The sequence below is a fragment of the Folsomia candida genome, unplaced genomic scaffold (assembly GCF_002217175.1).
Source record: "Folsomia candida strain VU population unplaced genomic scaffold, ASM221717v1 Fcan01_Sc012, whole genome shotgun sequence".
Lineage (NCBI taxonomy): Eukaryota > Metazoa > Arthropoda > Collembola > Entomobryomorpha > Isotomidae > Folsomia > Folsomia candida.
This window is the reverse complement of record NW_019091204.1, coordinates 293172-313602: the sequence shown is the minus strand read 5'-3', so window position 1 is coordinate 313602 and position 20431 is coordinate 293172. Positions and strand designations below refer to the sequence as shown.

Sequence of the window (20431 nt, the reverse complement as noted above, 5' to 3'; positions counted from 1 at the left end):
TGGGGAATTTTGAGCCCAACCCCCCAGTGTGACCTATTCACCCCAGGTTATAATTAACATGGGAAGGCTAGGATGTCTTGACCCCTACCTCCCCTTAAATCGATCACATGCTTTCTGCATAGCCCCTTTCTGAATAAATGTTGATTGCTTAAGCGGACCGGATGCCACTATTTGCCATTTAAATTTCCAATTGATTCGTCATATAAAATTGAAAATGAAACCGACAAATATACGTTTAAGCAAAGATTGGTAATCAAATTCAAGATCAGATTTTACGCCTTTATGGTAGTTTGACATGGCATTTTTTTATTTTAGTCAATTATGTGAATATTTGTATCAACAAAAATGTATGTGAAACAAAAATTTGAATGATTTTAAACAATTATAATTTTAAAGTGGTTTTCAGCTTCACACATTTTACTAAATTATGTATAACAACAGTGAACATATTTTCATGCCGTCTTTCGGAAATCTACAGCCTATTGCAGGTCAACACGGATTTGAAGGATTCCACATTTTTTAACGTTTCCGGTGAGAACTAAATAATTTAAATAGGCGTCAGGACAACAATTATTTAGTCAAAACCACGAGCTAAATTATTTTCGATTTTTGAAACTTACAACGACATCGTCCAACATAATCGTGCCTATTTTTCGCAATGATTTCAACAATTGTTCAAGTTCAGGGATTCCGTTCTCGACCGTTAAGTCGTCCCGCATTTGACGCTCGTAATTGTGATGGTGCAGCATAAAGGTGGTTAAACCTGTTTTAATTTGACATAATTTCGTGAAAATTATTGTACTGACATTTTTAAAATTGTGTAGGAAGGTCAATCATAAATTAAAGAAATAGAAAAATTGTGAGATGCTTCTAAATTGTATTTTCACATTCCTTGGCCACATAAAGTGGAATTATTTGTTCTATTTACTTAACTCATTTGCATTTTTCGACGCATATGTCAAACTGGACAAAGTTGGACTTATAGAGGTGACACGCACAAATAACCCTACTTTACCTGCATATTTACATACATATTCATACTCATTCATTCATGCATTCTGCATGAATGAATAAAAAAATATGTAAATATGCTATTTTTCAAAATTTTGAACCAATGAATAATGAATAAATATTTAGTGATTTCATGAATAATTTTATTTATTATTCATTTTTCACTCTGTACTAATTCGTTTGGTGTAATTAGTTTTCAGTTCATTCAACCAGGAGAATGCGAAATAAAATTAATAGTTAGTGGACAATATTTTTGAAATTGAAGAAATGAATAATAAAAGTTAATGAATAAGTACTAAAATTTTTTCAAAAGACTGAATTTTTAAGGCGAAAGGAATACATATTTTTGAACACAATGCAGAAAATTATTTGTAAACGTATTATTACATAACTGAAAATTACAGGTGTTCTTACTTTCCAAAAAATGTCCACATTTCATCAGTGCTCCCACAAATTCGGACAGTTTTTCAGGATAGGTTGGAATTTCGAGGATTAAATACGCCAATCCTTCCAATTTAGAACAAGCTTCTAAAATAGGCCCAATTTTTAGGGGGGAAATTTCCCCCAACGAATTTCTCCCCCGTCCCGACGTAATTGACAAAAAGGTCAAACTCGGAAACGAAATGTTTAACTTTCCAATCAATTCGGGGTCATGGATCTCCCGTAAATTTAACTCTGCCACGGTGCCAAAAACGTATTTTCCAATTTTTCCAATAAGATCGTCCAAATTTCCGAAATGGGGAGGTTGAAAAGACTTGGAAATATGTAAACTTTTCAAAAATGGCATCTTTGAAACATCTTCGAGTCCATCTCCACATGAAAAAATGTTGATCAGATCGTTCCTTAAGTGGGTTAGTTTCCCCATTTTAGCGATATTTTGAAACACCCGCCCAGAAAAAGCACTTCCCGCCGCGTTTCCTTCGTAAACTTGCATTCTATCAAAAATTTTGACTAAATCTTCAAATTCCAAAGTTTCCAGGGTTCCAGAAACTTGTTGGAGCATTCTGGTCAACTCGTCAAAACTGAAGTCAGGCATCGTCGTGGGAAAAATGACATTCGTCGTGACGCTGAGTGATCTTAATTTTTTGCACGGGCTAAAATCCGGGTAAAAATTGGCGGGAATTTTAACAGCGAGAAGATTCGGAGCGGATAAAATCAAAGTCTTGATGGTTTCGAAAAGCACGTTTAGGTGCGAGCCAGATTTGCACATTAAATTGAGTTCTGTTAGCTTTGTATGTTTCTGAAATGTGGTTGTCTCTATAGTTGGGATGGATTCGGAATTATGGCTTATCGGCGAATAGTTGACCGTTAGACGGGTCAAATTTGGCGAATAATTTGCCAATATTCCGTACAAAGATGTCACTAAATGTTCATGATTTATCGTGATATCCAGAAATTGCACAAATTCGCGGAACGCCATGCAAACAGGTAGCGAACCTAGTGTCGATTCGTCGCAACCCATATCGCGAATATTTCTAGCTAATTTTCCCTCCATTTTTGCAAGTTCAGATTTTCCGAGATTTCTCGTCCCAGAATCCAGAACAAGTCCGAGCAACGGTTTTGGAAATGAGAGAACCGTTTGATTCCAGGCTTGTGACATGAGACGGATCTCTTTCGGAGGAAGGGGACGATATTTAAAAATTTCGCGAAGAATCTGCATGCAATTTGCAGTTTTTCTTAATTGATACATAATAAATTTGCAAAGTATGTAGATTCATTACCACGGGATTCCGCAAGGCTTCCTCTGCCCTTGTTGACATCTTCGTATCCATGATAAGTACTTTTTTTCTTTCACGCTATTATTTAATTAATCTGATCCAACAAAAGATTACGCACTCCTAAAAATAATGTTGCCCTTTAGAAAAGTGCATAAATGCACTTTGAATTTTATATTAAGCAATCCGTACTAAATCAAGAGTACATAACGCTATCTTGATAAAGTGTAAAGTTTTCTCAGGATTTCGGCTAGTTAACTTAATACAGAATTCTAAGTGCATTTACGTACTCATTTAAAAGGGTAGCTTTATTTTTAAGAGTGATATGTATATGTTAGTTAGTTACACTTATTTATCTTTATAAACAATTTCCTGTAAACTTTAATAATCGCTCGTCACTTATTTAAATGTTAGGGTGTATTTGGCAATTAAATTTTTATGAAATTCGAAACATTTAATAAACATATGTACATATTTATGTACATACATATGTAAAACTTGGGGTAGAAATCTATATTTATGAATATTTACTTACTTTCTCGTCCTTCGTGTATGTTTTTAGCTGCTGGGTTTTGCAGGACTGAAGGACCCTCCACTGAAAACGGGACCTAGGAAAGAAGAAGCTGAAAAATCACTGTGTTACATTGTGAGGTTCTAAAAATAAATAGACGTACATATTTACAAATAATTTTTGAAAACGGCAAAATCAATACTAGAATTCTTTATGTATACTTGATTGGTAAAAATTAGATGGGACCAAATTGGTGCCACCAATTATCGATTGTGACTTTATTTTTAACCTAATTGTGTAACTTTATAGTAATCTAGCTTAGAAGAAATTTTTAATTTTATACAGTGCTTATTAAACGTCGGCAACGAAGCTTACTATAGTGTCTGTTAATCTATCTATATTGGTATGTTTCATGAAAAAATTAGTTCTTTAAAATCAATTAAATTTCACAAATTTACTAAAAATATGTTAATTATAATTTGATACTTGTGGCGCATAATTTTTGGATCCATGTAAAAGCATTTTTCAAGACATACATTGCATGACGTTTTAGTGTAAAACCTGTCCCAAGACAGTTCTAAACTACTTGATCGTAATTCCGAGAACAGCACGAAAATCCATTTATTATACAAAAACACGAAGTTGGACACCCTGTCCACGGAGACACAAAATAAATAGAAACATCTCAATGCAAACAGTAAATTGAGTAAGAGATTAGTAATCCCACAAAATTTTCCATGCGAGTAGGAAACAGATACATTTATGGGAACGTGCATACAATACGTGACGTATTTTTTGCGCTACGTTACAATTCAACTTGAGCCTTACGTAGAAAAGGAACGTAACCTGTTACAAGGAAAAATCGCAACTTCACCTTAAATAATTTATGAACGCCCTCTATTCATGTTGTGTATCAAAGTGTGCAAGCATTTAGGTTCATTCGTCCGTGAGAGGATTTCTTAAATACATATCACTAGTAGCTAAATACAGATAGTACATATACATAAATACAGATCTATGTATGTATGTATGTATGTATGTAGTTATGCGAAGGTTATTTTTTCAAGGAAATCCATTCAACTATGTAATATACAGGTAGGAAGTATAAAATAGGATTAAACTGACCCTTACTACACCCTTCGGATCCCTTGCACTCATTTTAAGCCGGATATTTACTCATATTTGTTTTCTTAGCCCAGTAACGTTCTAAACTTGCAGGTAGAACGTGCAAGATTATCATCCTCGTTTAATACTATTAGCCAATAAAAACTTATAAGAATCAAAATTTTGACACGTTTTTTCTAACCAAGTTTTACAAGTTCACGACAAGTTTGAAACTTTATTCCAAAGCACATACATAATGTCACAACTCTGCGTCGTCAAGTAAGTTTGCTCCGATTTTAAAGCATTTTAAGAAATTTTAAACTATTTATAACCAATCAATTAAATAATTTAATCTAATATTTGATTTAATTCGTTATTCCAGTCTGGATTACGAGGACACTCCAGCCGGACGGGGTTGGCTGGTCACGATCGACGGTTTGGACCACATGCAAGTGAAGCATTTCCAGGAGCACGTGACCTCCAAAGCGTGGAAAACGGATGTCATTTTCTGCACCACGGTCACCATCGGGCCGGGCGAGGAGCCAAAGTTTCTGGGTGGGGACTTCCGCAGCCATGACGACATTCGTCCCGTGGTCGACTCTTATTTCGAAATATTGGACTTTCTTGGTAAGGAAATTTTACAGAAATTCCAACCGTTTTATATACATATTTATTGTATGGATGCAAATCAACGAAATTGTAAAATCAGTAAATCCTCTACACAAAGTCACAAAATTTTACGAATATTTGGAAGGAAAATTAGCTTACTAGTTTTTATAAACTTACTTACATAAATCCTCTTGATTTTGAAAAAGTTTGCAAAATTAGTTTACAAAAGTAACTATTCGAAAGTAACTTAGGTACATACATAATTTTGCAATTTACAAAACCCTACGTGAATTGCTTCGATATAATTTTATAAAGTTTATAATTTGTACGAATTTAAGATATCTATTTTTAGGATTTCGAATGATCGGAGTGAACACGACGTCCCACCCGGAAAAGGGGAAGCGGTCCACGTGGACGATGAAGCACGTGTTGTAATTTACAATATTTGCAGACTTGATATTTATGTGGCTCGAGTTGGGATATTTTTTTTTCGTCGGTGTGTAAATACATATATTTCATAATTGCCATTTTAGTACATATGTATGTATGTATATCCACTCAAAATAATTTGGCAATAAAATCATTAAAATTCGTTTCTTTAATTTTTTTAAATGTCAAATCTAACGTTAATTTGATAAAGGGTAAAATTTATTCTGGATTTAGCATAGTTTACATAATTTATAATTCTGAGCGCATTTAATTCTCAAAAGGATGGCATTGTTTTTAAGAGTTTTCTGAGCACAGTTTTCTGAGCATAAATTGTGTTCACGAATTTGATAACCATGCTTATCAAATTAATTGAACTGCAAGCATGCAATCCCGTATATACTCATGCACGTATTTACTAGCGAAAGCTTTATGCACAAAGACATGAAAACACCATGGAACATGCATACTTCACGGGGGAGAATTATTATGATTTGGACTCCTGAGATAAGTTATTATTAAATTGCAAGGATAGGAAGGCTCGAAATCTATATACAAGACCCTATAGCCTTTAATATGTATATATCAAAATCGACCCCGTTCTTTATGCAGGTTCCCACCCTACATGTTTATACACTCAGGATAGATAATCTGGTAATAAAATCATTAAAATCTTTGTTGTATACATAAATATTTCCACCTTTCACTTAAAAATCGTACCATTTTGGAAAAGTATTTAAATGTACTCGGAATGAATTGTGATCACGAATTCGATTTTTACAAAATATGCACGCATACATACGTACAGAAGAGAAAAGTATACATGCAAGAGGTGAGCTGGATCGTGATTTTTTGAGATCCATCCAAATCCATTTATCCCAAAAAAAATCAAATCCAATCCATCCAAATCCGATGCATCCAAAAATTTCAGATCCAATCCATCCAAATCCATTTCACCCAAAAAATTTCAGTTCCAATTCATCCAAATCCAATGCATCCAAAAATTTCAGATCCAATCCATCCAAATCCATTTCACCCAAAAAATTTCAGTTCCAATTCATCCAAATCCAATGCATCCAAAAATTTCAGATCCAATCCATCCAAATCCATTTCACCCAAAAAATTTCAGTTCCAATTCATCCAAATCCAATGCATCCAAAAATTTCAGATCCAATCCATCCAAATCCATTTCACCCAAAAAATTTCAGTTCCAATTCATCCAAATCCAATGCATCCAAAAATTTCAGATCCAATCCATCCAAATCCATTTCACCCAAAAAATTTCAGTTCCAATTCATCCAAATCCAATGCATCCAAAAATTTCAGATCCAATCCATCCAAATCCATTTCACCCAAAAAATTTCAGTTCCAATTCATCCAAATCCAATGCATCCAAAAATTTCAGATCCAATCCATCCAAATCCATTTCACCCAAAAAATTTCAGTTCCAATTCATCCAAATCCAATGCATCCAAAAATTTCAGATCCAATCCATCCAAATCCATTTCACCCAAAAAATTTCAGTTCCAATTCATCCAAATCCAATGCATCCAAAAATTTCAGATCCAATCCATCCAAATCCAATTCACCCAAAAAATTTCAGATCCAATCCATCCAAAACCAGTTTTATCGGATCGGGTCATGGATTATCCAAAAAATTATACGTATACACTCATGGCTATGATGGAGGCATTTAAATTAGAGACATTTTTACATGCATTTCTTACATAAAAATGTCTTTAATGATACTTCCTGGACCATAGTGTTCGGGATAAATCTAATTGGACAATATATGTGTCACTGTGTGTGCCATTCAAGAAAAGTATGGCCCAGTTAGTGTTGTAGGAGTGTTAAAAAGTACACTTCTCTATATGCTTTATGGTGACGAAATTTATCCAATCCGACCAAATCCAATTCACCCAGATCCGATTCACCCAAATCCAATTCACCCAAAAAATTTCAGATCAGATCCATCCAAATCCGATTGGACTGGATTGGATCGGGCCATGGATTATAAAAAAACGGATATCCAGCTCACCTCTATTACATGCACAAAGATATGAAAAGGTCAAGGACCATGCATGCTTCACGCGGCAGATTTCTGATAATGTTGACCGTTTCGATAAGCCTTCCATAAAATGGATTGTGAAAGGACGAATTTTCGAAATCTACATAAATACAAATTGACCACGTACTTTCTGCAGGTTCCCACAATACATGAATTTTTTACTGCGAAGCTCCCCGGGATTTGTCATGTGCTCTCCTGCTGTTCAATAAACACCAAAAATTGCATACATATTTATTTCCAACTAGAAATTTTACATCTTTATTTGCCCTTATTTAAATAAAATAAAGTAAAACTGAATATTCATAAACTTGAACGGAAAGGTATGTGGTTTCCGAACACGTATTAGTGAAGTTATAAATTTGCAATTAACAAATCACAACTTTTGGCAATAATATTTTCAATTTTCGTTTCAGCATCTAAATACAATACGCCCCCATGTGTTGTACCTCCCCCAGGGTAAGTTTGGGGCTAACATTGGTTCAATTATCTATCACTCACTAATATATTTTGAAGTACTTAATTTCAAGTTTAAAATTATAAATTAGTCATGAACCGATGTCGATTCTAAATATTCTTACTCTCAACAGGTCGACATTTGTCTTTCCAACTATTTACATAACTGAAGAATGGAATCTCAAAGTGTGCAAGAGGTCGCCCTCAGTAATCCTATTGTAAATAAGCCAGAAAAAACATTTCAAACTGCACAAATTTTTACTAAAATTGACCCTCTTTTCCAGATTTTGACTCAAATATTAAAACAGAGCTCGGCCCCGTTGCGGAGTTGTCGACTAGTTAGCCACTTTTGGAATGAAATCGTCCTCCACCTGCCAAATACCAGGCTCGCGTTAAACCTTGACTACAAGATCTACGAGGAAAACAACGCACTCCCATTTTTCGCCATGTGCTCCCCATCCGATGACCGACTCGCGAAACGTGTCAGCGCCACGTGTCCCACCGTTATCAAATGCACCCCCTCTCACAGCATTAATCCCTTCACCTACAGGATTATGCATATTTGTGACAAATTTAGCGACCGGGTTCAAATTCTAGATATTTTCATCGAGTTTGAAGACTGTTTACAAGTTATTTTTCAAATTTTGAAAAATTACTGCCCCAATTTAAAGCAGGTACATATCGTTCACTTCCGCGACGAGTATGAATCCGACATCGATGCAGAAATTCTACCAGCGCCGTTACAGATAAAACCAAATTTGACCTGGTTCACAGTCTATTGTGTGAAAAACGTGACCCCGTCGCTCACCACGCTTATCCAGCTGGTCATGGATGCCTCGCCAAACTTGAAAAAGGTCAGAATTCCGTGGGGATTCTATCCAGATCTTGGAAATTCCAAGTGTCTCGATAACTTGGCTATTACACTGAATGAAGTTCGACCAATGGTCGTCGCCCTGACGGAATTTAATCTCCCCGAGCTCTCCCGAATGTTGGGTCAGGTGGGTGACCAACTCGTCACCTTACAGTTTGAACATGCCGACATTGAAGGAGTGTCGAACAGGCTGGATTTCAAAAACTCCTTGCCCACGGCCAGATTTCGTTTGCCGAGAAATATGTCGAAACTGGTGTCCTTCCAGAACGACATGATCGACATTTTTCAACGCGGGATCTCCTTCAAGACATCGAAGGACTCCCGGCTCTCAAGTACTTCGCAGTTGGAACAATATTTTTGGGATCGAGATGTGTCGAAGAAACTTTAGAAATTATGTATGAAAAGAAAACCATTTTGAGTAGTGTAATTAAGTTGAAGATTTCCGAAATGCACGATCCCAGACTTTTGGAGGGGTTGAAGACGGCATTTCCGAACTTGAGAGAGTTGATTGTGACCACTAGTGAAGAAATGGACTCGCGAGGAGAGGTGAGCGGGATGGAGTTGGGCGTCGTGCTGAAAGCTTGTGGGGATTGGGGGACCCTGAAACATTTGGAAATCGTTGTGCCATCTTATCCGAAACAGATCATGGATATCATTCAGGCTTTACTCGATGCTGAGGCGAAGGGGGTTTTTAAAGGTGAATGATGTACTTGCATACGAAAATTTGCTAAGGAAAATTTCCTAAGTTTCAGGCTGACTTTATTTTTTATTCGTCCTTTCGAAAATTTGTCTCATATTTTCTTATAAATATTTACATACATATGACGTTTTTTAGGGCTAAAAACTTTGAGGATTTTGACAAACTGTGAAAATTATGAGATACACGAGTTGACCGAAAACGAGCTGGATCTGTTGAAGAAATTACTGATCGCAATGGATGGAATGGATGCGGTCACAATTTCCGATCTTTTTGTAAGTATTATTGAAAGTATTGGGATAATTTCGACTTAAATATTTTACTAATACTACTAAATAATTTTAATATATTTCATATTTCTGCTATTTTATATATTGTTTCCAGTTTTGCGAAGAATCTCTAAGGAATATACTGCATTTCCTGGAAACAAACAAAATGAACGTGTCAAAGTTTAAGATGTTTCAAGAGGAGAAATCTGTCAGCGATTCGGAAGACTCGCCCGAACGATCTGAAGCAGAGGATGATTTTTACTAAATTTTGAACTTATGTTTGGATTTGTTTGTAAGCAAAGTTAGTTAAAAATTAAAAGTTAATAATTGATACATATGTAGATTAGCTTGAAATTATATACATATGTAAATACCTACATAAAAATATTCCTACCATACAAAAATTTTGTAAATCTGCATACATATGTATGTATGTAATACTTCCAGGTTTCTCATAATTTCAGCCCATTAATAAAATAAATATGAACTTGATTAATACTTAATTACAATACCTATTATATTGCATACAATTATTGGTAAATTCAACTAAGCATATTAAACAAGGGACCGGTCATAAATTATGTCATGGGGATTAATTAAAATTAACTAAAACAAATTAAAGCATAGGGAGGGGGGTCAAGGCTCCAATGATATCTTCCCTTTGCGAGACATCTTAAAGGTCTAGGAATTACCAATTTTTGCGTGATACAAATTATGTATGTTCCCTAATTAAAAACTGATTTTTAATCCGGGTCAGGGCTTACATATTTATATGTCGTCATGTCTGTCGATCTGTCTGGCGATAAATGTCGCAAAAGTTATCCGATCGACTTGAAATTTTGCAGATCTTTGTACACGATACATTAGTGGAATAATTTGTGCCAATAGTCACTCCATTTGCGTACATATTTTTATGTACATATTTTGACGCATTCAGGAGAGACAAAAAGTTTATTCAATATGCAAATGCAAAGCAGAAAATGGTCATAGAGTAGCAATAATGTAAACCGGAATTTCGAAAGACAAAAAAATTTGATTTTGATAAGATTTGCACCGTTTGTAGAGGTGATTTTTGTGAGTGCAACGGTATCAATACTTTGGTTCAACCCCGCCCCTTTCCCCGGGGGGAGGGGCCGAAAGTCGCAAAAACTGCAAACGGGGACACGGATTTCTCAATGATGGAAAAAGATATCGAGATGCTACTTGCGCCAAAAGTTTCCTAATTTTTTTCTCTACAACCCGAATCGAGCGTTTTCTGAGATTCGAAAAACAAAATTTCAAAAAAATTACTTAGAAAAATTTTGGATGACAATTTTAAGTCTCACAACACCCCAAAATTGGGGTATCGTTTGGAAGCTTTCGGCCAGTGGATTCAGAATATATATACTTTTTAGGGTCTGGGACCACCCCCTAATTTAATTAAGGATTTCAGGAATGCATGATCCCAAAATTTTGGACGGATTGAAGACAGCATTTCCGAACTTGGTGGAGTTGTTGGTAATCATGAGCGAAGAAATGGACTCGAGCGAGGAGGAGAGCGGGATGGAGTTGGGCGTCGTGCTGAAAGCTTGTGGGGTTTGGGGGAAAAATCTGAGAAATTTGTGTGTCGTCGTACCCTATTATCCAGGGCAGATTAAGGATACCATTCAGACCTTCCCTGCTCGATGCTAGGGAGGTGTTTAAAGGTAAATTATAGTTGAAAAAATTGCAACCTGATTTTATTTTATTTTATTTTATTTTATTTTTTTATTTATTTTTTAATTGTCATTTTGGAAATTTGTGATACAATTTTTATGTCTACAACATGTGACCTTTTGTAGGGCTGAAAACTCTGCGAATTTCGTCACACTTTGAGAATTATGGGGTACAAGAGTTGTCCGAGGACGAGCTGGATCTGTTTAAACAATTGCTCATCGCGATGGATGGAATGGATTGGGTCGATATTTCCGACCTTTTTGTGAGTTATACACACATACAGTGGCCGCGGAAGATGATTTTGACCGTGGGCACATACTTGTTGAAAAAAAGTCGAAAAACCGCTTTTTGATTTTACAATTTACTGAGGGTTAGTTGCTTTCATTTTCCAGATTAGCGACTAATTTATTGCATACAGCCTTCCTCAGTCCTTCCTCAGTCCATAAATTAAATTAAAGTCCATAAGCGGTATGTGCTTAAACAATATGGGCCATATTGTTATTGTTGTTCAGAATGCGCCAGTATTAAAGCGAGGAAGGAATTGTTTTCCAGCTAATACCACGGGTCTTTAAAATCCTGGAACTTTTCGAATTCAAACATTCAAAAATATGTTCCTTGGCAATGATTTGCTTCATTTATTAAAAATCCACTAGAAATATTTTTAAAAATTTAAAGGTTGACCGAAAATCATTTTTATTGATTTTAGAAACCGACGAAAAAGTCTTGAAATTATAATTTCCCTAAGACTAGATTTTTAATAGCTTTGGTTTGGTAAGACCCTCTGAAGGAAAATTTTCGAATTTTTGAATTCGAGATAAAATTCTATAGGGTCCGAAGTTTAATGACAACCCGAGATTTCGACATTAAAATCCGTGCCTCGCAATCAAATTAATAACATTTTATGAGGAGATCCTCCTTGGCTTCCAACCGTGCACGACGTGTCTCTCTCTCGCTCTGCAACTGGATTCTCTCTCTTCCATCTGGGTCGCGGGTGTGCCAGGGCAAGTGAAGTGTGTCCCAGGCTTTTCGCCATGTGAGCCTCGTCCACTCACACCCCCCACCTGCGTGCCTGGTGACACCCCCTGCCACACCCGTCCCAGCAACGACAAGCTGAGCCATCAGGCGAAGATGGATTCGCCGGACCCAGTGCACGGGAGGATCTACGCCATGGAGGACTCCCCCAGGTAGGTCATTGTTTGGTATGTCGGGGTGGTGACTGTGGGGGGTGGTTGGTGGAAGAGTGAGGACGGGGTCGTGCATGGCGGTGGGCAGCGTAGTCGGGCCTACGGGGGTCCCATGACCCGGTTGTGCTGTGAGGGGTGAAGGGGCAAGTGGGTAGTGTCACTCGGCCCTGGTCACACTGTGTGACCGTGAAGGGGACACGTAGCCCGTGCCCGAGAGGGTGCTAAGGTAGTTCGTGGTCCGTGGACGCCCCGCCCAACAACCTTCACTCATCATGCTTCCGCCGTCACGACGCCGTCCTCATTTGGATATCACCACTATCTCATGGAATCTACCTATGATCTCTATCATTCATTGTCCTATCTGGTGTCCAGGTAGTCAGAGCCGAATGGACCTCTGGGCCACATTCCCAGAGGTGATGGAGGTTTTCCTAACTCTCCACCATAGTTAGGTTTTTCCTCCATTCCTCTGACTACCTACCTATTTGGTTATCTACATTTGCACATATGTACAACTCTGTAATTTGTAATGATGAGGGCCTCGGCCATATCAGATGAGAAATAAATAAATCTATCTATCTATCTAAAAAAAATAACATTTTATTAACATATTTCAAAAAATCACAAGTGAACAATTCCATCTAAATCTGAGTTTTACATGTGAAAGACTTTAATTGTCATTGGGAAAATTAATTTGAACTTTGACTTATGCGCCTTCATACACAAAAGTGATTTTTGTCTCATGCCTAAAGCAAAATTATAGAAAACCCGGGTCTTTTAGCTAGAAATACCGAACTCTGGTTTTTCGTGACTTTCGTGGATTTGGGAGGTTTTTTCGAGTTTTTTGGGCGGGTTGAAACAAATCGAAATTAAGTATCTGAGCAACCCTGATTCAATATTTAGATTCAGCATTTAATGTTCATACTTTCCACACATGATTTGTACCAAGTCAAAAGTTCATTTTTAACATGGAGACCAACTGCGACCGAAGGATGTTAATGATTAGTATGACAAATTCATATACATACATACGTAGATGAAATTGTACTAAAGTTCCAATGAATCCGAAAATTTAATTCTTATTGACTTGTTTTGAAATGAAGATTAAAAGTTTGTTTCAATTTCCATTAGTATCTTTTCAAAAAAGTTCAACAAAAACAAAATCCCTAACAACCTTTAGGATTTTTCTAGGATATGATAATAAGCAACAGCCCCTCAGAACTTGAACCTACAAAACAGAGGTCAACGCCGGATATTGTTCTACGACGCGCCCTCGGTAGTACTTAAAGGACCGTTGCCGCCAGTAAATCTGACTTCCTAGTCCTACAACTTTGTTGCAGCGCTGCGGCTCCGAGCAATCATACAAAATCGGTGCCGCCGGCTGAGCCAAATTGGACGGCGTTGGCCTCTGCTAGAAAAAACTTGGTGTTTTGCTCTACTCAACGGGATCTGGGAATTACAGACTCCATACAGTAGAATATTCAAATATTAGTAGATACACTTCAAGCCTCTCATAAAATCCGGTTTTATCTATTGAGTAAGAAATCGCTTAACAATTTACATTTTCGGCGGCGCCCCTCGGCGCCTCAGCGCCCCGGCTTTCCCGCCCCTCTCACGGGCCCTGTGTAATGACTCATATTCTATTTCGAATTTCAGTATATTTTTTGACCATTTATTCATCATGCATGTTTCCCCATATTTGTAAAATTTCAGACCAATGGGACCGATTCTAACTGGTATACAGACAAAATTTAATTTCCAATGGGGTCTTGACTCCACTAGGTTTTGGTAACATTGTGGTCAATTTTCGCCATTTCCCTATGATAACATCTTTAAGCAATGGTACATTTAAATCGATCCGTTCGATATCTTGACTTTTCAAATGTACCCCTAAATTCTAGATAGTACTGACGAAGGACACTCACTACCTGTTGTTTGAGTCCAGGGTACCCACTATGTTTTTTTTAATCTACTACGACCCCAGATGAAGGAACCATTCATATTTCCGTGTTAAACTCACATTTGACGCGTGCCGTGGCGCCAAATTCGCCAAATTTAATGTTGTTTAATTTCAAAACCGCCATAACTTTTGAAATCCTGAACGGATTTTCATAATTTTTAAAAATTATGACAAGGAGTTCAACTTTCGTATGTAATGAAATTTTTCAAAAAATTAGGTGTTTAAATTTCTTTCAAAATGCAATTTGCATTTGATTGAACATAGGGGTTCGTTGAAAAAATCATAAAACTGTCTCTAAAATTTTAAAATTTTGCTTTTTGATTTTTTCCCCTAAAATTTCGACTTTTGTGAACATTTTAAGCACAAAAGTTTGAGAATGCCACATAAATCTTGATTAGACGTATGCAGTTGGTCGAAAATGCATAGTTTTAATTTTGGTGCCACGCCACAGCGCCAAACATGAGTTTAACTCGGAAATATGAATGAATCCTTCATCTGGGGTCGTAGTAGATTCAAAAAAACATAGTGGGTACCCTGGACTCAAACATACGGTAGTGATTGTCCCTTACTTTGTACTTGACCCCCCCGAGACCGTGGGGACAAATGCATTGACTGTCCCCACGGCAAAATTTCCGTGGGGACATTGTCCCCATGTCCCCACGCCTCCGCGGCCACTGCACACATATTCGTATGTCTTATTGGTCAATTTGACCATCCATGTACATTGTGGCCGAGATATGACGGACAAATTAGCAGACGTCGGATATGAATGACCGATAAAACCTCAAAATATGAATGAAATATGACCGTAAAAATCCCCAAAATATGACCATCAAAATGACTTTATTTTTTAAATTTTTGGCTTAATTTTTTGATATATTTTCTTGTAATGCTCATTTTTTATTAAATAAACAAGTTCTGGGTGATTTAATGCATTCCCAATGAATTAAATCACCTGAGGCGAAAGCAAACGTAAATTTCTGCAAACGTAAAGTTACTCACAATGAATCATTGTGAGAAAACTGAATTTTCTGTCATTTTCTGTCGATTTGGTCGCCAAATCTTAGAATTTTGCCAAAAATGATAAAATGAACGAAAAAAACCCGAAATATGATCGGGAATATGAATATGTCCCAAAACCCGAAAATATGACCAATATGAGAAAATATGCTTTGACCTACGTGACCTACTAGTGACCATAAACATTCTCAGAAAGTTTGGCGACTGTAGGTCAATAAATGGGAAAAGTCATTTTTCATTCATATCCGACGTATGCAAATTAGATATTTATGAAAATTTGAACTTGTCATATTTGTAAGTTTTCGGAAAAGTTTTACAAAACTTTCCGAAATGTGCAATTTGTCATTTACGACAAATTGGACATTTCGGACATGACACATCCCTAGTTGCACATATTAGGCAATTGGCATAGGCAACTAAATATTTTATTAATACTGCTTACGAAATAATATTTATTTCTTCTATTTTATATATTTATTGTTTCCAGTTCTGCAAAGAATCTCTTTCGAATATACTAAATTTCCTGGAATCAAACAAAATGGACGTGTCGAAGTTTAAGATGTTTCAAGGGGGGAATTCTATCTGCGATTTGGAAAAGTCCCACGAACCACAACCTACAGAGGATGATGCTTCCTAAATCTTGAACGTTTTTTTTGCAAAGTTACTTAAAAATTAAAAGTTAATAAATAATACATACAACGATCGGGTTGAAATTATACGTACGAAGAAATATCCGTACTGTAAACAAATTTCGTAATGTATGTATGTAACTCGTCCAGGTTTCTCATTATTTATATTACTATCGGCGTCAAGTTTATATAACTTTTATCAAAATTTGATTCCCGCCTTCGTACCCTTCAAATATTAATAATATAGGAAGTTTGCGAGCGTGGGATCGAGTTATACGCCGGGAGTATTAATTTCGCCCGATTAATTGAATAAAAATGAACTTGATTAATATGAAATTACAAGAATAAAAATTATTTTGCATGAAACTATTAGTAAACAAGCAAACAAATTCAATAATTAGAAACTCTTTTTAAACCAGAGTCAAGGCAGGGTTTATATAAATATCCGTCATGTGCGAAATGTTGTAAAGCTGAGCTTTACAGGAGTTGATCGGACGTCAACTTGAAATTTTGCAGAGGGGATGTCCATTAATTATCATGCAAAAATTTGCGACTTTTTAGACCCCCCTCGCCTTTTAGCATGTGTAACATAGACACGATACCATTGCTGTCTTACAGCGCCCTCCCCCCATCGCCAAGCATAATTTATGAGCCGCCCTAGATCCCGGTTTTAACTACTGTTACCACCACGCATTTGTGCTCTGTCTTCATTTCCATTAAAAAATTGACAAATTACATAATAATATTTAGTAATATTGGATTACACGGAGTTTTAGTGGAAAAAACTTAGAAAAATTTTGCTTTATTCGTCATTATTTCAAATCCTATCTGCCATTCATTATCAAGGCCTAAAAGAAAATGAGGAATGTCTTACAACATTTTTAGAAAAATTAGTGGTTACGTTTGGGAAATTATAAAATTTGTTGCCGCGTTTGTAACGTTTGATACTAGGGTCACGTTTTGAAGTGATAAAACTATTTAAATAGTAAACAATTTGTAAATTCTTGTAGTAATTATCCAACTAAATTTAACAAACTCTAACCCAAACACTAGTCCTGATCCAGCAATGCAAATCAAATAGATTCTGAAAACGACGGAGACCGAACCCCTGTCAAACCCTAAGGGCCACACTTTACCCCCCGTGGTGGATTTAACTTCTGAAATTGATTTATACTTATTGACATCCTGCGCACGTGGGGATGCCTGCATCCAAAAGAACACGTTCATCCAATAATCGTGGATCCCACTGGAGTGCATTCTATTGAAGGCATGTGACACCCGGGAGGTAGTTTCTTTCCCGGGAAATTTGAAAATCCAGAAGGTCGGGTTTGCATCCTGTGAACTCAACTCCCTCCCAATGTGGCATGACCTTTGCTTCGATTTATGCTTGGTTCTTGCGTTGTATTCGTCATTCCGATTTTGAAGAGTGTTCCAAAGTTGTGAAGAATATTCCCAGGGTCCGAACGTTGCTGTTTTTGGCGTAAATGCCACCGTTTCTATGAATTCGGGTAACGTGGGGAGCTTCAACGCGGTTGATAATGTGAGTCCCGGGAGGGAAGAGTTGTCTGAATTTCTGTAAAAAATACACCGAAAAATTTGAATTTACAGGTCCCGCCAAAATACTGTTAACTATCTTCTGCAGATATATACATACGTCATTGCTGGAATTCTTCTGGGATTAAGGATTAATATTAATCCGAGATTAGATTATCGTTGGATTAATAAAGTAATTCAATTTCGCAGGGATTAATGATTAAGAATTAAACTTTTATTCCTTAATTAAATTACTAGCATATTAATCAAGTTATTCAATTTCGTTTGGATTAGGGCTGCCAAATCCGGATACTTCTAATTCGAAAAATCCGGATTTTTCGGATTTCGAATTATCCGAAATCCGGATTTCATTTTGGAATGAATCCGGATTTTCTGAATTTAAAAACTAATTTTCATGTGCATTGCAAAGATACAAATTGTTGGGAAAAGTGTTTAAAAAAATGTTTGTTCATGTTATTCATCCCAGGTAGTTATTTTACCATATTCTACATCAACCTCACCTTTTATGAAATTTCACATTTTTTAGTCCCTCAACTTAAAAATATACCAATAAACTACATATGGTCAAAAAATTTTAAACCATGATGAAAATTTCAAAAAAGCTTATATTTCGATTGAAGATTATAAAAATGTATTCGACATCTATCAAACTCGTTCAATTATTAAGGACCTTGATAATAACAATAAATAATTCAAATCCGGATTTGGGCTCAGACGAAACCGGATAATCCGAAATCCGGATTTGAAAATTTGGAACGGATTTGGCAGCCCTAGTCCGGATTGATTATTAAGAATTAATTGCATTAAACTATTTTTTGGAATTAATGATTATTAATCCTTAATCCGATAATCACTGTCAATTAATCACATGCGTATCTCTGCTAAATATCTTTACCACTTACACTTTCTGCGACTCTAGCAAATTTCCCACCAAAATTAAAACATAACTGAAAGCTCCGAACGTTCCAAACGTCAAATTATACTTTTTCTCAACTAGCCCCTTTACTCCAGTGATAACGTCCAGCTGCAACGGTGCTACTAGCAAGCTCGTTAGCACTCCACTGTAACAATTATTCAACACGATAAACACAAAACTCCAGAGGATTAAAAGACCCGAATTATTTGTAGTCCTGGTTTTCCAATTAAATAAAAGGTACGTGGCAAAAACTGAAAAGATAGCGCCACTTTTATCTTCCCACCCCTTTCTCAGTTTCCCCCCAACAATGAAATAAATACAAAGTAACATTGAAGAAACTAGCAGAAATATCCAAGTCATCGAATCCATCGGATATAACAACAAAGACACATCATTCGGCACAATTTCCCGGTTGAAATCGCAATACGCGAAATTAAATTCGTGATAAAACGAGAGGGAAACACTAGTCTCAATATGCCCCCCGCAACAATTCTTCGTTTTTGAGACAACACTTCCAACCACGAACGGTATCACGGCCCCAGTAAAATTTTCAGATTTTCCTAATTCATCAAGTTCTTTAACAATGGGGGTAAAATTACAAAATTTTGAAAATTCTGCCGCAATTTTGGCAATCCCTGGCAGAGTTGAATTCCTCTCGAGCATGGGGCCCGAATATCCATAAAAGTCGGCAGCCCTTAAATTGTACACTGAATCGACCACTGTTTGAGTGAAGAGGCGATGCGTCCCTAAAATTATGGGGGCACCTTGAAAGTTTGGCATTTTCAAAGACATTTTTATAAGGTTTACTAAATGTCAGGAATTTTACAAAAAATGCAATATCTTTAATTCCTCATGTGTCTAACGCTCCTCCAATAGCAGACTGAACACCTAACACAGGCAATATATTTGTATTCCGTGTTATGGAAGGTAAAAAGGTTCATCGCCATAACCACCAAGTAAATTAAATATTTACAACTACATATGCACAACAGGAGACAGGTGTCATTAAAGACAAACCGATTACGCTGCACAATAGATTGAATCGGTCGTTACACACAATAAACCCAAAATAACAGTTTTAGAAATAATGTTATTCTTTTGAAAAGTACGTATGTAAATGAACTTTAAATTCTATATTAACTAAACTATGTGCATAAATCCAGACTAAGGTTAGCCTAATAAAGAGTAAAATTTGATCTTGATTTTGTATAGTTTCCTTAATGCAGAATTATATAAAAGTGGATCTATTTTGCAAAAGGTAACATTTTTTAAGAGTGTGTATCCCTAATAGGAAGATTGACGTAGATAAACCTAACAAGTCAGGGCATGTTTGCTCCTGACGGGTGTAACGCCCTGTATTTACACAGCATTATTTTTAATTACTACGAAAGCATTACTCTCACCGCAGAGAATTCAAGGTACAAATAAGTATTGTGAATAGCTTTAAGACAACTAATGTACGTAAAGAACGTCCGGGAATGAATGGGAATGCGCGCTCTAGCGAGTATATTGACAAATCAATAAACCCGCGAACTATAATAATTTAAATTTCTGAAAGCCCACTTCATTAGGGTCAATTTGGTATATCACTCTTAAATTTCAAAAATGGATAAGGGTAGAAGAAGCTTGTTTGAAAGGGAGCTGTTAGCAAAACGAGTGATGGAGTTCTACAACACGACAGCCAACCGAGACTCCAAGGTGACCTGGAACTTTTTTAAGCAGGAAGGAATTCCAAGTTCAAA

At 36.4% G+C, this 20431-nt stretch overlaps 4 protein-coding genes across 8 annotated transcripts; 2 read left to right on the top strand and 2 right to left on the bottom strand.

Moving 5' to 3' along the window:
• Window positions 1–286: 286 nt before the first annotated feature.
• On the bottom strand, window positions 287–3347 carry LOC110855387. Of its 3 annotated transcripts, none has more exons than XM_035856146.1 (5): window positions 3262–3347; window positions 2733–2849; window positions 1426–2665; window positions 621–763; window positions 287–538 (listed from the first exon to the last, which is right to left on the bottom strand). In XM_035856146.1, the coding sequence occupies exons 2-5, from the start codon at window positions 2781–2783 to the stop codon at window positions 473–475; spliced, it is 1500 nt and encodes a 499-aa protein (XP_035712039.1). In that variant the 5' UTR covers window positions 2784–2849; window positions 3262–3347; the 3' UTR covers window positions 287–472. The 3 variants fall into 3 exon arrangements, with proteins under 3 accessions (XP_035712039.1, XP_035712040.1, XP_021959509.2); XM_035856147.1 differs by lacking the exon at window positions 3262–3347 and adding an exon at window positions 3073–3251 and having other exon boundaries at window positions 2733–2823; XM_022103817.2 differs by lacking the exon at window positions 3262–3347 and having other exon boundaries at window positions 2733–3251.
• Window positions 3348–4276: 929 nt separating this feature from the next.
• On the top strand, window positions 4277–5529 carry LOC110855386. The gene is made up of 3 exons (XM_022103816.2): window positions 4277–4620; window positions 4724–4968; window positions 5303–5529. Exons 1-3 carry the CDS (start codon window positions 4598–4600, stop codon window positions 5383–5385), a joined length of 351 nt encoding a protein of 116 aa, XP_021959508.1. The 5' UTR covers window positions 4277–4597; the 3' UTR covers window positions 5386–5529.
• Window positions 5530–7629: 2100 nt separating this feature from the next.
• LOC118437270 lies at window positions 7630–10216 on the top strand. 3 transcript variants are annotated; one of them, XM_035856189.1, is made up of 6 exons: window positions 7630–7764; window positions 7858–7900; window positions 8032–8115; window positions 8182–9465; window positions 9604–9740; window positions 9850–10216. In XM_035856189.1, the coding sequence occupies exons 4-6, from the start codon at window positions 9162–9164 to the stop codon at window positions 9997–9999; spliced, it is 591 nt and encodes a 196-aa protein (XP_035712082.1). In that variant the 5' UTR covers window positions 7630–7764; window positions 7858–7900; window positions 8032–8115; window positions 8182–9161; the 3' UTR covers window positions 10000–10216. The 3 variants fall into 2 exon arrangements, 1 of the variants encoding a protein (XP_035712082.1); XR_004835990.1 differs by having other exon boundaries at window positions 8032–8094.
• A 6785-nt stretch (window positions 10217–17001) lies between these two features.
• LOC118437285 lies at window positions 17002–19554 on the bottom strand. Its single transcript, XM_035856216.1, has 2 exons — window positions 18676–19554; window positions 17002–17792 (listed from the first exon to the last, which is right to left on the bottom strand). Exons 1-2 carry the CDS (start codon window positions 19479–19481, stop codon window positions 17198–17200), a joined length of 1401 nt encoding a protein of 466 aa, XP_035712109.1. The 5' UTR covers window positions 19482–19554; the 3' UTR covers window positions 17002–17197.
• Between the last annotated feature and the right edge of the window lie 877 nt (window positions 19555–20431).

Coding starts and splice junctions, on each gene's coding strand:
- LOC110855387 (XM_035856146.1), bottom strand. CDS start 2,783: ATGGATACGAAGATGTCAACAAGGGCAGAGGAAGCCTTGCGGAATCCC. Junction 2,666..2,732: donor AAGCCTTGCGGAATCCCGTG/GTAATGAATCTA, acceptor AATTGCATGCAG/ATTCTTCGCGAAATTTTTAA. Junction 539..620: donor TTATGTTGGACGATGTCGTT/GTAAGTTTCAAA, acceptor TAAATTATTTAG/TTCTCACCGGAAACGTTAAA.
- LOC110855386 (XM_022103816.2), top strand. CDS start 4,598: ATGTCACAACTCTGCGTCGTCAA. Junction 4,621..4,723: donor TCACAACTCTGCGTCGTCAA/GTAAGTTTGCTC, acceptor TCGTTATTCCAG/TCTGGATTACGAGGACACTC. Junction 4,969..5,302: donor CGAAATATTGGACTTTCTTG/GTAAGGAAATTT, acceptor ATCTATTTTTAG/GATTTCGAATGATCGGAGTG.
- LOC118437270 (XM_035856189.1), top strand. CDS start 9,162: ATGTATGAAAAGAAAACCATTTTGAGTAGTGTAATTAAGTTGAAGATT. Junction 9,466..9,603: donor GGCGAAGGGGGTTTTTAAAG/GTGAATGATGTA, acceptor GACGTTTTTTAG/GGCTAAAAACTTTGAGGATT. Junction 9,741..9,849: donor TCACAATTTCCGATCTTTTT/GTAAGTATTATT, acceptor TATTGTTTCCAG/TTTTGCGAAGAATCTCTAAG.
- LOC118437285 (XM_035856216.1), bottom strand. CDS start 19,481: ATGTCTTTGAAAATGCCAAACTTTCAAGGTGCCCCCATAATTTTAGGG. Junction 17,793..18,675: donor TTGCTAGAGTCGCAGAAAGT/GTAAGTGGTAAA, acceptor TATTTTTTACAG/AAATTCAGACAACTCTTCCC.